At 48.6% G+C, this 14,147-nt stretch overlaps 1 protein-coding gene across 5 annotated transcripts in view; it reads right to left on the bottom strand.

Annotated features, from left to right (window-relative positions):
- Nucleotides 1–407: 407 nt before the first annotated feature.
- The window catches only part of LOC135243537 (thyroid hormone receptor alpha), a 139,708-nt gene continuing 125,968 nt past the window's right edge, over nucleotides 408–14,147 (bottom strand). For all 5 annotated transcript variants that reach the window (XM_064315453.1, XM_064315451.1, XM_064315452.1 and 2 more), the window contains 5 exons: nucleotides 13,822–13,969; nucleotides 11,222–11,427; nucleotides 6,992–7,138; nucleotides 5,407–5,665; nucleotides 408–1,662 (listed from right to left, as the gene is read on the bottom strand). In XM_064315453.1, coding sequence (XP_064171523.1) covers nucleotides 1,412–1,662; nucleotides 5,407–5,665; nucleotides 6,992–7,138; nucleotides 11,222–11,427; nucleotides 13,822–13,969 — 1,011 coding nt within the window. In that variant the 3' untranslated portion in view covers nucleotides 408–1,411. The remainder of the gene's footprint in view (nucleotides 1,663–5,406; nucleotides 5,666–6,991; nucleotides 7,139–11,221; nucleotides 11,428–13,821; nucleotides 13,970–14,147) is intronic.

Raw genomic sequence — 14,147 nt, forward strand, 5'->3', positions numbered from 1 at the left:
GTCGCTCTCTGTAGCTCTGTGTTTTAGAGGCTCGCCGCTCTCTGTAGCTCTGTGTTTTACAGCTGCGCTCTCTGTAACTCTGTGTTCACAGGCTCGTCGCTCTCTGTAGCTCTGTGTTTTACAGGCTCGCCGCTCTCTGTAGCTCTGTGTTTTACAGGCTCGCGCTCTCTGTAGCTCTGTGTTTTAGAGTAGCTCTGTGTTTTACAGGCTCGCGCTCTCTGTAGCTCTGTGTTTTAGAGTAGCTCTGTGTTTTACAGGCTCGCCGCTCTCTGTAGCTCTGTGTTTTACAGGCTCGTCGCTCTCTGTAGCTCTGTGTTTTACAGGCTCGTCGCTCTCTGTAGCTCTGTGTTTTACAGGCTCGTCGCTCTCTGTAGCTCTGTGTTTTACAGGCTCGTCGCTCTCTGTAGCTCTGTGTTTTAGAGGCTCGCCGCTCTCTGTAGCTCTGTGTTTTACAGGCTCGCCGCTCTCTGTAGCTCTGTTTTACTATAGCTCTGTGTTTTACAGGCTCGCTGCTTTCGGCCAATCCCCCCCGCCCTCCCTCCATCACCCACTCCACTGCAGTGACTTTTCTGTGGGAGGGAAGGACTTAATTGTGATTCAAAAGAGAGGTCGGCGCTGGCAGGGGTAGTATGGACAATGACGAGGCAACTCTGCAGTGTCGGGGGGAGGGCACCGGGCCCACAGTCAGTAATGCTCTGGGGCTGAAGGGACTGTGGGTGCCTGCAAACTCAATAACAAGGAGGGGGGGGGGGCTGCAGACAGGGTACTGTGCCCTAAACGGACGACGGGTATGATGGCATCGTACCTCAGAAACAGGTTATTGTTATTTTAACCAGAGAGCGGTTTTAAATGTCGTCTAGCGGGTTCAATCGCGATCGAGGGAGGAGCTGGCATGCTCTTTGAGGTGCGAAGTGAGCCTGAGAAGCAGTGATCACTGTGATGTGGAAGGATTGTTCTCTGAGTGTGTTTTTTATTTTCCTTGTAGGCGACTCTGCGGGAACATCCATTTCCCTGAATCGACGTCGCCCGTCAGCGCTAGCCGCTGGCCCCGCCGCCGCGGCGGGAAAGCCGTGGAGATCGCCGCCCTGCGGGGGAGGAGGGAACGCGCACGCAGAGGGAGCGTCAAACGCCCGTCGAATTACTGACGCCGATTCCCGACAAAAAAAACACAAAAAATTAACAAAAAACAAATCCCTAGAGAAAGAAGGGCCACCCAACCGATTAATAAACGTGGAGGAGGAGATGAACACAAAAAAAAAAAAAACGAGGCCAAAGCCTCCGTCGGCGACTGCTGCTGGTGTGTTGATGTCCGATGCTCAGAGATGCAAGTCCCGGTACCTCGCCCCCCACCCCCACCCAACCCCCATCCCCCCCCGCCCGTCCGCCGAACACCGGCCGCGCCCGCGGGTGCTCAGACGTCCTGGTCCTCGAAGACCTCGAGGAAGAGCGGGGGGAAGAGTTCGGTGGGGCACTCCACCTTCATGTGCAGGAAGCGGCTGGCGTGGCACGCCCCGATCATGCGCAGGTCCGTCACCTTCATCAGCAGCTTGGGCCAGAAGTGAGGAATGTTGTGCTTGCGGTAGTTGATGTAGTGTTCGAACGCCAGCAGGTACGTCTCCTGGCACTTCTCGATCTTCTCCACGCAGGTGAGCCCCGAGCGATCTGAGAGAAAGGGGGGGGGGGGGCAGAGGGAGATACAGAGAGAGGGAAAGACAGAGAGGGAGAGAGAGAGAAAGAGAGTGATAAACACCTCCCCACACTAATAAGCACACACTGAGCCAGACTTATCTATGCACTTCATTTCAAGCCATTCATCACAGGGCTTTGAATTGCTCCAGCTGTCCGTTTTTATTCCTTCCTTTTAGGGACTCCAATAAACCCTCCCCAGCTTCCTTTGACCAAAATACAGGAGGTTAAGAAGCAGATTTCCAGTGGTGATAAGCCCATTGCTGAAAACTGCAAGTTCAGCAGGGCTGCATTAAGCAAGAACTTAATGACCAATTTACAAAGAGCCGTTACATAAAGCCTGTCATTACGGGGCCCCTCTAAGGCTGTGGCCGACACATAATGAAATGACACACAACAGCCAGCCCCGGTACTCAGACAAAACCAGGAGCCAAGGTGACCCAAGTAACAGGACAGATGTATCACAACCCTGAAAAACCAGTACAGAATAGGACTGTTAACACAGGCCAAAAATTACATTGGAATATTCCTTTAAAATAAACATATAAATTTGAATGTATATTATAATATTAAATGTTGAATTACATGTCAGAATTTTACCAACTTTCGGTTCAAATCAATACAATGAGAGATATAGGTAGCATAGGTACATGCTATTTGAATATAAACATGAATGCAGTCATGAAATTGAAAAAAAAGGTAAACTTAAACATTCAAGATGGCTTATACATGACACTTCTATAATTCTTTTTTTTTTTTAAAAGACCAAAGATCAACATAGGGTCCTAAGATTAACATTAACCTTCCAAAATGCGAGAATTCTCAAAAAACCTGTGTTGAAAAAAGAAGTAAAACTAACTTAACCGGTGAAGGATTTTATGCCAATTACAGATACAGTACAGATTCCTTAAAAACATGTCAAATCAATTCGCTGCGTGTTACAAAATGGCAATCTGAGGCAATAAATGCCAAGAAGCACACCAAAAGGAATGTGTCCTTCAGTGTAATCTTTTCATCGTCTCTGCTAAATTTCATCGTTAATAAGTTGCCCATGGTGACCATGAAGAAACTCTGAATAGCATTCAAACAATTCACACATTTGGCCTCTATATATAAAAGCAATGCTTGTCATCTATGAAGGATCACTTCATTAAACTGACAGAAATTTACACACAAGAAAGAATTTAAAAGAAGAACAGTTGGCGGTACTACGGTAACGCAGGTATGGAAGGTTCTGGAACATGTCTCTGCTCTACTGTGTAACGTCCTGTTCCATGAATATGAGGCATGCGCATAATGTCGGCTTCAGCTATATGGACCCAATTAGCAGAATCCTCCTTTGTCCTTCGTTGTGCATTTAGCCCAACTCCGCATGAGAAGAAGGGCACATGTACCAAGGTCAAAGCGGCATGTGGTTTCTATCTCAGGGATGCAGTTGTTAATTGTGAAGTTTTCCTATTGCGGCCTGCCGGTGGATCCCACGCACGGCTCTTGCCGCCGAACTCGCCGACATATGTGAACAATATCCACAGAGGAGGCCGTGCAATTTGCTCCAGAGCAGAAGTCAAACACAATTAATGCAGATGTGTCTCATTACTGACTTTTTCATATTGCATGCGCTTTCAGCTGCATGTTATTGTGCTCAGTTTGTCATCCGCCAAACAAGATACTATCAAATCTTCATTTTTTAAATTTGTTTGGTTTTGTTAAATTGCTGGTTGAAGATCTTAAAATGTTCTTGTACTAGTTCCAGAACATGTACAAATCTTGTAAAATCATGATCCACTGCAGTCCTTATAACTCTTGGCTCTTTTTATTTTGTGTAGGAGCCTCTGGTTCATTCCAATAGATTCTAGTTTAACCAAGAGCATCATATGTCAAGTGCAGTCTAACCTTTTTTTTTTTAAAAAAAGCTTATTCCAAAAACCCAGTTGATTGGTTAAGCATGATCCCCCCCCCCACATAATCAGTGCTGACAACCTCATGTAATACCCCCCCGCCCGCAGAAATAACTTAATGGTACACTTTGTTATTTTTCACGTAATGTATGATAAACTAGACTGTAATTTCCTGGATCAGTGTAAACCGCATTGCTAAATATCAGAGCTAAGCTGGTTTCCAATTTCCAATGATACCTATTCTTACAGATGACAAGATTTCAGATAATGGTTAGCAGATGACCATGCTAACATCTTTGAGAATCCTTGGATGTGCTGCGTTCCATTAAGGCCTGTTGGCTTCTTTGCTCAAAGAGTTTTTTAAATTGTTTTTTTCCCCATCATCTATTAGTTCAGTACTTACTGAGTACAAGTTCGTCCTCTAAGCTTATCTGTATGAATAGTCTTTCCTTCTCACGATTTCTGATTTCTGCTTGTTGACTTGTGTCTTTAGCTGTCCATCCCCTTTCGACAGGTTTGAGTTAAGGCGTTATGTTAATGTGCTGCAAAGCCTGACAGTGTTTCCTTCCTCCCTCAAAGGCAAACAACCAATCACAGAAAAGCACGTTTGAATGTGCACATGCTGAGGAACGATTTCATCTCTACGGCTCCTGCTTTTATACATTTCTCACCATCGATTTCTATCTGTCAAGAAATGTAATTAAAATGGAGGCTTTCTGGACTGCAGAGAGGGAGAACACATTCATGGATTTCTGGGGAGAGAGGTAGGAGATTCATAGTATCACCAGAATCAATTCCAGCTGAAACATCGAAACGGCTGCCTTTTGACGCCTTAATAACCACCGCTGCCCGATTCTTCTTGATTGCCATCTTCCAATTGTTGATGCCCTTACAAATACAAAAACAAGTACAAAAATACAATCTTTCCTTTAAGAGCACATCTGGCAGTCGGTCATTGCTCCAACTAACTCTTGGCAATGCCAGGGCTGACCTAACAAACTGGCCATTCAGAAACACTGGATGAGACTCCTTACAGAAAACTGCTTCACTGCCAATCACTAATTCCGAGCATTACCATTTTGTCGATTTTGTTGAAGTCTTGTCAGCGACGTGCGCCTTTCGAGAAAACATTCACGTCCTATTCCATACACCATAAAATTGGTCAACAATGGTTAGGAGACACTGGATCAGTAAGCAAGAGCCACTGATTAAGATTTATTTGTCCCAGGAGGAGACTGTTGACTCGACTTATCTTTCCTCGGTTTCGGAATGCGCAAGTAATGCCTGTAGAGAGTAAATATTTTAAACCCGAGCCACTTCTCTCCCGCAGTTCCATCGTTCAAATGCTGCTCCGAGATCCAACCCACGCTACACACACGGCCCCAAACGGGAAAACAAACACTGCCGATGCAATAAGTCACACGGTGGGATGTTTGGCTCGGCTTGTAGGGTATTGCCCAAGGAGTTGTCACATATATTCATTTTAATGAGCCCCACAAAGCATCAGCACAGCCAAACCTAAAAGCCGACCACTTCCCACCCTGTAAAGGCCACTTCCAGTCCAGCCTAAATATTCCCCAAGATGTGGACTCCTCTACCCTGGTCCTGAAGTGTAGCAGAGTCTGCTTTTTTCAGTTATATTTCAGCACCTAAATCGGAGGACAAATAAACCAGCAACCCCTGCGATTCACCAGGACATCACACCCTCTTCTGAAATATCACTAACGCCCCCTGCTGATACTTCCCTGGTCCGGTTATTACCGCCAGAGCCCCGCCCTTGACCCCGCCTCCCCTGCTCCGCCCCCCCCCCGAGGTCGCTCACCTGAACTCATGAGCAGCACGGCCTGAAGGAGCGCCACCTCAGAGTCGTCCAGGTTGAACTGCGCCAGGCTCTTGCCCAGGTCGAAGATGGCGTCGGACACCACCCCCAGGCCGCCGTTCTTCAGCTGCTCGCGCTTGACGGCCATCTCGCCGCTCAGGGTGAGCGTCTCGCTGTCGGGGTCGTAGCGCACGGCCGCCCGCAGGGACATGATCTCCATGCAGCAGCCTTTCAGCAGGATGATCTGGTCTTCACAAGGCAGCTGCGCAAGGAGAACACGACCGCAGCGTGACCGCTGTGCAATGTGTGTGCATGCGCAACGCATCCGCAACATGGCTGCAACGCAACATGACCGTTACACAACCGCAACATGGCTGCAACGCAACACGACCATTACACAACCGCAACATGACCGCTACACAACCGCAACATGACCGCTACACAACCGCAACATGACCGCTACACAACCACAACATGACCGCTACACAACCGCAACACGACCGCTACACAACCGCAACATGACCGCTACACAACCGCAACATGAACGCTACACAACCACATGACAATTACGCAACTGCCACATGACCGCTACGCAACATGACCGCTACACAACCGCAACATGGCTGCAACGCAACATGACCATTACACAACCGCAACATGACCGCTACATAACCGCAACATGACCGCTACACAACCGCAACATGACCGCTACACAACCGCAACATGACCGCTACGCAACTGCTACGCAACCGCAGCACAACCGCAACATGACCGCTATGCAACATGAGTTACACAACCGCAACATGAGTGCTACACAACCGCAACATGACAATTACGCAACCGCAACATGACCGCTACACAACTGCTACGCAACTGCAGCACAACCGCAACATGACCGCTATGCAACAGCATCACGACTGATATGCAACCGCAACATGACAGATATGCAACCGCAACAAGACTGGGATGACATAATACAGCCAGAGTCACTGAAGCAATATGGCTCTCACTGAAACATTCACTAAAATCCACGGTGTGGATTAAAATCCCTGTCATGTTATTTAACGCAGAGTCCGTAGTCTAAGTGCCACTGCGCTCTCACTGAGAGAGAACCCACATGACCTGCCATCTGGACTCAAACCAGGAGTATCAAAGCTGAGCTGTCGTCTCCTTACAGACGTGCGATGTGACTCATGTGGTTAGAGTTGAGTGAATAATAGCAACCCTAATCAGCATGACATTTACAATGACAAATACTCATGCTGATGATAGTGTCTATACCAGCAGCCAACCATTCATTAATTCATTAATTCCACACATACACGTGTAGACGCAGCGGAAACAAGCAGACATTAACACACCGCGTGCGCACACACGCGTACATACACACGCGCACACACGTGCGCGGACACACAACCACACAGAAAAAACTGCAGACTCCGGGTATGGAGAACTAGTCGAAGTACAACCTTCCTTTCACAATTTTTTATGCCATTATAATTATAGTTACCAACACACGGACACAAAAAATATATAAATATACGTCAGGAAACCCAAAATGACAGGCCAGGCCTGCGGCGACGCGCACCTCGGAGAACATGGGCAGTTTTTTGGCGAAGTCGACGACGCGGGTGATGGCGGGGGTGATGATCTTGGTGAACTCGCTGAAGGCCTCCAGGTCCACCTTGTCCCCGTCCGACGTGGGCGCCACCGGGGACTGGCCGATGTCCTCTGGCTGCACGGGGGTGAGGGCAGAGGGCAGAGGTCAAAGGTCACAGCCAAACTTAGGGTCAGCGGCACGGGCAAAACACAAGACACTGCAGGCTGGATTCAATCAACAATTCTCCTTAACTTACGTATTCATTTAGCATGTATGTTACAAGTATCTGTGCATGTATGTCTTTTTTTGTTTTACTGTAGCTCAGCAGCATTGCAAAAGAGGGTCCCACCCTCAATATGTCAACGAGTATGTTAAATAAAGTATTTTAAATAATAACTACATTTTTTTATTTATAAGTTTCCAAATTCACGAACACCCTAAATTATGGTTGTGAGAAAAAAAAACAGTGATACCATGATTTTGAGGAGAGGAAGGATAGAAATGAGAGCAATGTGTTGGAGTGGTCAGGGCATGCGACTAGGCTGCAGACAACCAGAGTCAGTAACACACTCTAGAGTAACCAGGGGTATTTAAACCAGCAGGGAGCATAAACAGGGTGAAAGCAGGATATATAGACAGCACCGTGTGGCTGGTATCATAAACACTCCCACTACCAGAAGCTATGGTCTCTCAGACAAAGGGCAACTAATGCAAAGCATTTAGGCTCGTTTAAAAATGATACGCGCATATTCTGGAATAAGACACTCTTCTGAGAAATGGAGGCAAGACGAGTACGACATAGGTACTCTTGTCACTGAATTGAAATCAGTCGCAATTAAAGGAATTATGGGGCGGCGGATTCAGATTTCGGCTTCGGGGTAGAGTGAAGAGAGCAACAATAAGAGTGATCACATCTGAGCCGGGCATTCTGGGAGTGCTTCTCCAGGGATCAGCGTTCTGATGAAGTCATTAGAAGCTAAACATTTCAATTTGCCAATGACACAACACACGCAGTTCGGAAGGCCCAAAAAATTTAATTAAACATTAATTAAATATTTAAATAGTGCCCAGGATTGGGCATATAGCTAGCAAATATAATTAATCATTGGCAAATGTGGCGGTGTACGTGAGGGTATTGGCTAAACAGTAGGATTATTTAAAGGGGGCAATAAACTACACGGTATGTACCACGTAAAAGACCTCTAATAATCATTGACCGAAGGAGACCAAGACATTGTGCAACAGCAGTAAGAAAAAGCGAACGAGATGCTGGGATCAAATCACAGCGGGTTAATGCTAATGACATTCACTGTGATTCACAGAGCACTCGTCCAGCTGTAAGCACCGTGAGGACAAAAAAAAGCCTTTCAAAAAGTACAAAGGAAGACAAACAGGCTGGCACTGACATTCTAATTGACACTTAAGTCTCTTAATCTTCAGTCTCAGCAAAGAATGGACTCGGAAAAGGTTAATTGGGGTTTTCAAAATGCATAAACATGATGAATAATGTAGATTAGAGAAGATGGGTCAAGTCAAGTTGTCACTTCAGAATAAGAGGACATAGGTATAAATAAATTAAACACACTGTACTGGTACTAGGAAGCAATGTTTTTATACAACAGATACCAACACTCACTGGAAGCAAGGAAAACTGCAGTGTTGTGCTTAAATATATTATAATTTCAGCTTTGAATCTATTCTGACCTAATTAGCACAGTGAAGAGGAAAGGATATTATAGAACTATTAAAGAGTGCCGCTCCTTTCTAAACGGGGCGGTGTTCAGGACCAAATCGGGATAGCTACCCGGCCGCAGTGCCCAGTGGGCAACAACCAAAACAACCCCCAAAACAGCGCCCAATGACCCGTCGGCGCTGTTCTGGTTCCGAGCGGATCGGCACACGGTTCCCTATGTCTGTGTGCGCGCGCACGCGACAACAAACCTGCCTATGGGTTTCCCTCACTCTCCTCTTTCGCCCCTCTTTTCTCTCTCTCTCTCTCTCTCTCTCTCTCTCATAAATCTGGGCCTCTGGGTCAGAGCGTGAGGTCAGCGCAGCACGACGGCGTGCAGGAGAGCGAAGGATCCACATGGTCAACCTCTCGCCTTTTACATACGGCTGCACGGTAAAAAACCCCGAACGATCCAAACAGCGCGAGTGAGAGAGCGAGAATGTTCCGGCCCCTACAGCCAAAGACTAACCCTCACTCTACAGCTCACACAGTGCCGGTTCAGCATGGCTGCGTATCCATGGCGACGGGCTGAGTCTGGCTGCACCTTACCAGGGGTCACGTGGGGTTTCTCCTTATGGTGTCACAGCTCAATAAGCCCCCTGAATGGATGTTGTGTTGTGATGTGTGGTGTTGTGTGCTGTGTGGAGCGGGTGACGGGTTGAGTGCGCGTGATGCTGTGGTGAATTTCACAGCTCTTTTGGGGATTGTCTTGAGGAGAGTGTGCTGAGACAGAGAGAACCACTAAGAGCCCATACGGAGAGACAGTGCTCTGACATACTGAAGCTGCACCTCCCGGTGTGTCCCTGTGTGTGGCCAGCAATCAGCACTGATCGGTGACTGTGTGTGCTGCAGTCGTCCACATCAACGTTGCAAATCTGCAGAGAGCTGTGTCATGAAGCAGCCAGCCATACAGCACGCCCTACCCAGAGACTAGTGCCCTGAGCCGCCAGCCAATCAGCACTGCACCTCCCAGAGACTGTGTCCCTGCAGCCTGCCAGCCAATCAGCACTGCACCTCCCAGAGACGATGCCCCTGCAGCCTGCCAGCCAATCAGCACTGCACCTCCCAGAGACTGTGCCCCTGCAGCCTGCCAGCCAATCAGCACTGCACCTCCCTGAGACGATGCCCCTGCGCCTGCCAGCCAATCAGCACTGCACCTCCCCGAGACGATGCCCCTGGAGCCTGCCAGCCAATCAGCACTGCACCTCCCCGAGACGATGCCCCTGCAGCCTGCCAGCCAATCAGCACTGCATCTCCCTAAGACGATGTCCCTGGAGCCTGCCAGCCAATCAGCACTGCACCTCCCCGAGACGATGCCCCTGGAGCCTGCCAGCCAATCAGCACTGCACCTCCCAGAGACGATGCCCCTGGAGCCTGCCAGCCAATCAGCACTGCACCTCCCCGAGACGATTCCCCTGCAGCCTGCCAGCCAATCAGCACTGCACCTCCCCGAGACCATGCCCCTGGAGCCTGCCAGCCAATCAGCACTGCATCTCCCTAAGACGATGTCCCTGCAGCCTGCCAGCCAATCAGCACTGCATCTCCCTAAGATGATGTCCCTGCAGCCTGCCAGCCAATCAGCTGCTGCCACCCACTCTCAACCGCACCTGTTTCCCTTTTTGCACCAATCAGAGCCAGCACGCCGTGCCACGCAAGGATCGGCCCAGCACTCCCTGTGTTTTTCGGCACCGACTCACTCTGCCGAGCTCAACTCTCCCATCCCTCAGCAATGAGACGGGTTCCATGCTGCCTTCTCCCTGTTGCCTGGCAACAGCCAACACCTTGACCCCTGCCATTCACAGCAGCCGTTGCCATGGCGCCGCACGTCTCTCCCGGAAGCTCTGGCTTCTATTCCTGTCTGCATACATTTCACCTGTTGCTGGGGGCTGTGAGGCAGATTTTAGGCTGACAAACCAACTTCTCGGACTAGCGCCCCCTGCTGAAAGAGGCTTTTTACACGCAAGTATCAAAATCCTCACGAGAGCCCCACGCGACTGCATGGTGTGAAGAAAATGACCTGCACTGACTAACCTGAGTCCACGCTGGAATGATGTACGAGTGCAGCAAAATTTAGGCCAATGCATCCCACAGAGATTAGGTGGAATTGGTTAGATAAGATATACTTTATTGAACCCCGAGGGCTAATCTGTCCCCTGCATTTGACCCACCCTAGCTACCTTGGAGGAGTGGGCAGCCACAGTGCAGCGCCCAGAGACCAACACCATTTCTGAGGCCAGTGGCTTGGACAAGGGAAAAGGCAGGAGTGTACCTAACCTGACACAGGACAGAGGAAACACACTACACAGGCACTCACGGCCAGGAAGACTGATGGCTGTAAGGTACCGGAGACTGTGGGAGAAGGACAGAGCATGGAGAGGGACAGGTGACAGGCTAGAGGCAGAAACCGAAGGCAGGATGGGAGATTGGACACGGACGGACGGGCGGGCGGGCGGACGGACGGACGGGCGGGCGGGGGGATTCGCTCTCACCAGGAACTTGCGCTTCTGCTTCCAGTGGGAGCCCTGGGCGTTGGTGTGGCGGTGCGCCTCCGTCACCAGGCGGATCAGCTCCCACTCCGAGCTGCTGGGCTCTGGCCGGTTCTGCAGGGTCTTCACCATCTCCTCCTTCTTCCTCCGCTCCCGGTTCTCCTCGATCAGGCGCCGCTTGGCCACCCGCTTGTTGTCATCCAGAACCACTGAGAGAGAGAGAGACAGAGAGAGAGAGAGAGAGAGAGAGAGAAAGAGAGGGAGAGGGAAGGAGAGAGAGAGAGAGGGAGAGTGAAAGAGTGAGAGAAAGAGAGGGAGAGAGGGAGAGAAAGTGGGTGAGTAAGTGAGCGAGGGCTGGTTTGACAAGGGCTGTTGTTCATAACAATTAACCTTTTTGTGTCATGCCAGCGGTTAATAACCTGGCAACTGATTTCCCAGAGAGAGGCGTTTTTGCTCATTTACAGCAAACATTCATTTTTCGTAAACTGCCATGGCAACACACATTTCAATAATGGGCTCTGAATTTTAAAGGTGCAGTAAGTACGCTTTTGTACGTCGCTTTGGATGTCATGTAATGTAAGTAAATTTGTTTAAGATCACTTTTGTTCATATTTGGCTAAATTTCCTTTACATTCCAACAGACATCAGTAAACGAAAAGCTCTAAGAAAAACAGCTGGTCTCCCTCACAGCCCCAGGGTCTGAAACCAGCCACTTCAAATCACCTGCATCTTAACAACCAATCAGGACAACTCTCTGCATGGAGACCTCCCTACCTGCCTGTCAATCTTGCTGCGCGATCACAGTGCTGCCAGAGCAGCCAGGGCGGGGCTACACAGATAAGAGCAGAGCAGAGATACTGTGTGTATATGAGTATGTGTATGTGTATATATACAATCACAGTGTTCTGCTATCACTCTTAGTTATCTTATGTTCCTTGCCATGGTTTAGCAATACAGATGCTAATTTTGTCATGGCAATAAAGCACTTTGAATTTGAATTTGATACTACAGAGATGCTCTCTCTCCAGTACTCAGATGTCAGTCAGCGAACATGCATGTGTTTGGAGGGAGGAGCTTTGGAGGCAGAGCTGAGGGGAGGCGGTGGGGGTGGGAGGTGGTGGAACGTTTCTTTTCAAAATCTAGCTCTCTCTCTCTTGCACATTTCTCCATACTTACACACTGCACCTTTAAATAAGCACTGGGAGGGAGAGCGAGAGGGAGAGGGAGAGAGGAAGCTGATTTGGAGAATAATATCAGTGGTTCATTATAAAGTGTTTAACTTGCTGAAATAAATACAAATACAGATGATCCCTAAAATAAATCTAATTTCTTCACAGGTTCATGTCCTCCTACTGGAGTGAAAAGCAGAGGTGTGCAGGAGAACAGCTGCTGACGTGTCCTCACAAGTTCAGGCTGTCTGTGTGTGTGTGCGTGCGTGTGTGTGCGTGTGTGCGTGTGTGTGTGGCTGCGCCGGGCTGTACTGTACATGTAAGCCAAGTGTCAAGAGGGTAATGGGGCAGTGTGATATATCTGCAAACACAGCGCGAGTCTGTGTGTTCATCTTCACTCCGACAAGGACAAGGTCACTGAACCAAAGACAAGGGCAAACTGACAGTACGTCAACCTTCCCCATTTGTTGCCTTGGCAATGCCTTAAATAACGTGTCACGTCTAAAGAACTTTAACTTTGGGCCTGAACACTAGCCAATCAAAACTTCCCAGTTTAGTCCAGATCACAGAAGAAATATTTAACACACCTTACATACACACTTTCTGGAAACATAAAGATGGTAAAGATTTGGCTGTGAAAAATCAATATGGAGGTCATTTCCCCCACTAACATTACAAATAATGATCCTCATAAATAATAATGATAAATAATTAAATAAATAATTAAACCTGCCGTGTGTGTATGACGGTGAGAAAAACGTTAGCACACATAACAGCAAGAGAAGGATTAGCAGTTGACGAGAAATATCACTTGAAAATACCATCTCCTCTCCAAGATTAAAGTCACATTAAAATGTCCAGTCGTTCATATGCTAATTACTCTTACGTTTGACAGAAAAGGTCAAAATCACCTGTGAAATGCTACGAATAAAAGCGCGGACGCTAACTGGCGTGTGAAGGCGACGTCAGGATGAGTGCGTCTGAATTCTGCGGACACACGGGGGCTGCTGAAAGCTAAGCTCTTAGCGACAGAGCGATCGGATCGCTTCGCGTGGTTCTTGGGTTTGCAGACGGCCGTGAGCTTTCGACAGAGCGGAGCGCTGCGGAAGCAGAGCACGTCCTAAAATGGATGCGCAAATATTAACCATGATGATTACATTACTGAGCCCACATTACAGAGAGGGATCTGGGCTACGTCCGGTCTTAACTGCAGCCCACAGATGAGCGTCGTCGGACGGAAGACACGCTGGGTTTGAGATGTGTAAGATGGCAGACCGAAGAACGAAACAAAACTATGTCGGTGGAGTCTCACTTTAAAGATATTCCTTGTGGAAATGACCCCCGTGTGTGTGCGTGTGCACACGTGCGTATGTGCGTGCACGTGTGTGTGTGTGTGTGTGTGTACGTGTGTGCGCGGAGGGCTGCCACACTCACAGTCCATGGCCATGCCCACGGAGATGCACTTCTTGAAGCGGCACAGCTGGCACTGGTTGCGGGTGATCTTGTCGATGATGCAGCAGCCATCGTACTTACAGGAGTAGGACGGGTGGAGGTTCTTCTGAATGGTGCGCCGGAAAAACCCCTGAGCCGAAGAAAAGACGAGAAAAGATGGAGAGAAAGAAAGAGATGGAGCGAAAGGAGAGATTAAAGGAGATGTACGTCTACCCAGAGCATTGATTCACAGCACGTATGTATATTTTGGTGTACCATCTGAGTCAAAGGGGGTGCCAGAAGCTTGCTAGAAGCCAGGTGAAGTAAAC

This window comes from Anguilla rostrata, chromosome 17 (genome assembly GCF_018555375.3).
Source record: "Anguilla rostrata isolate EN2019 chromosome 17, ASM1855537v3, whole genome shotgun sequence".
NCBI classification, from domain to species: Eukaryota; Metazoa; Chordata; class Actinopteri; order Anguilliformes; family Anguillidae; genus Anguilla; species Anguilla rostrata.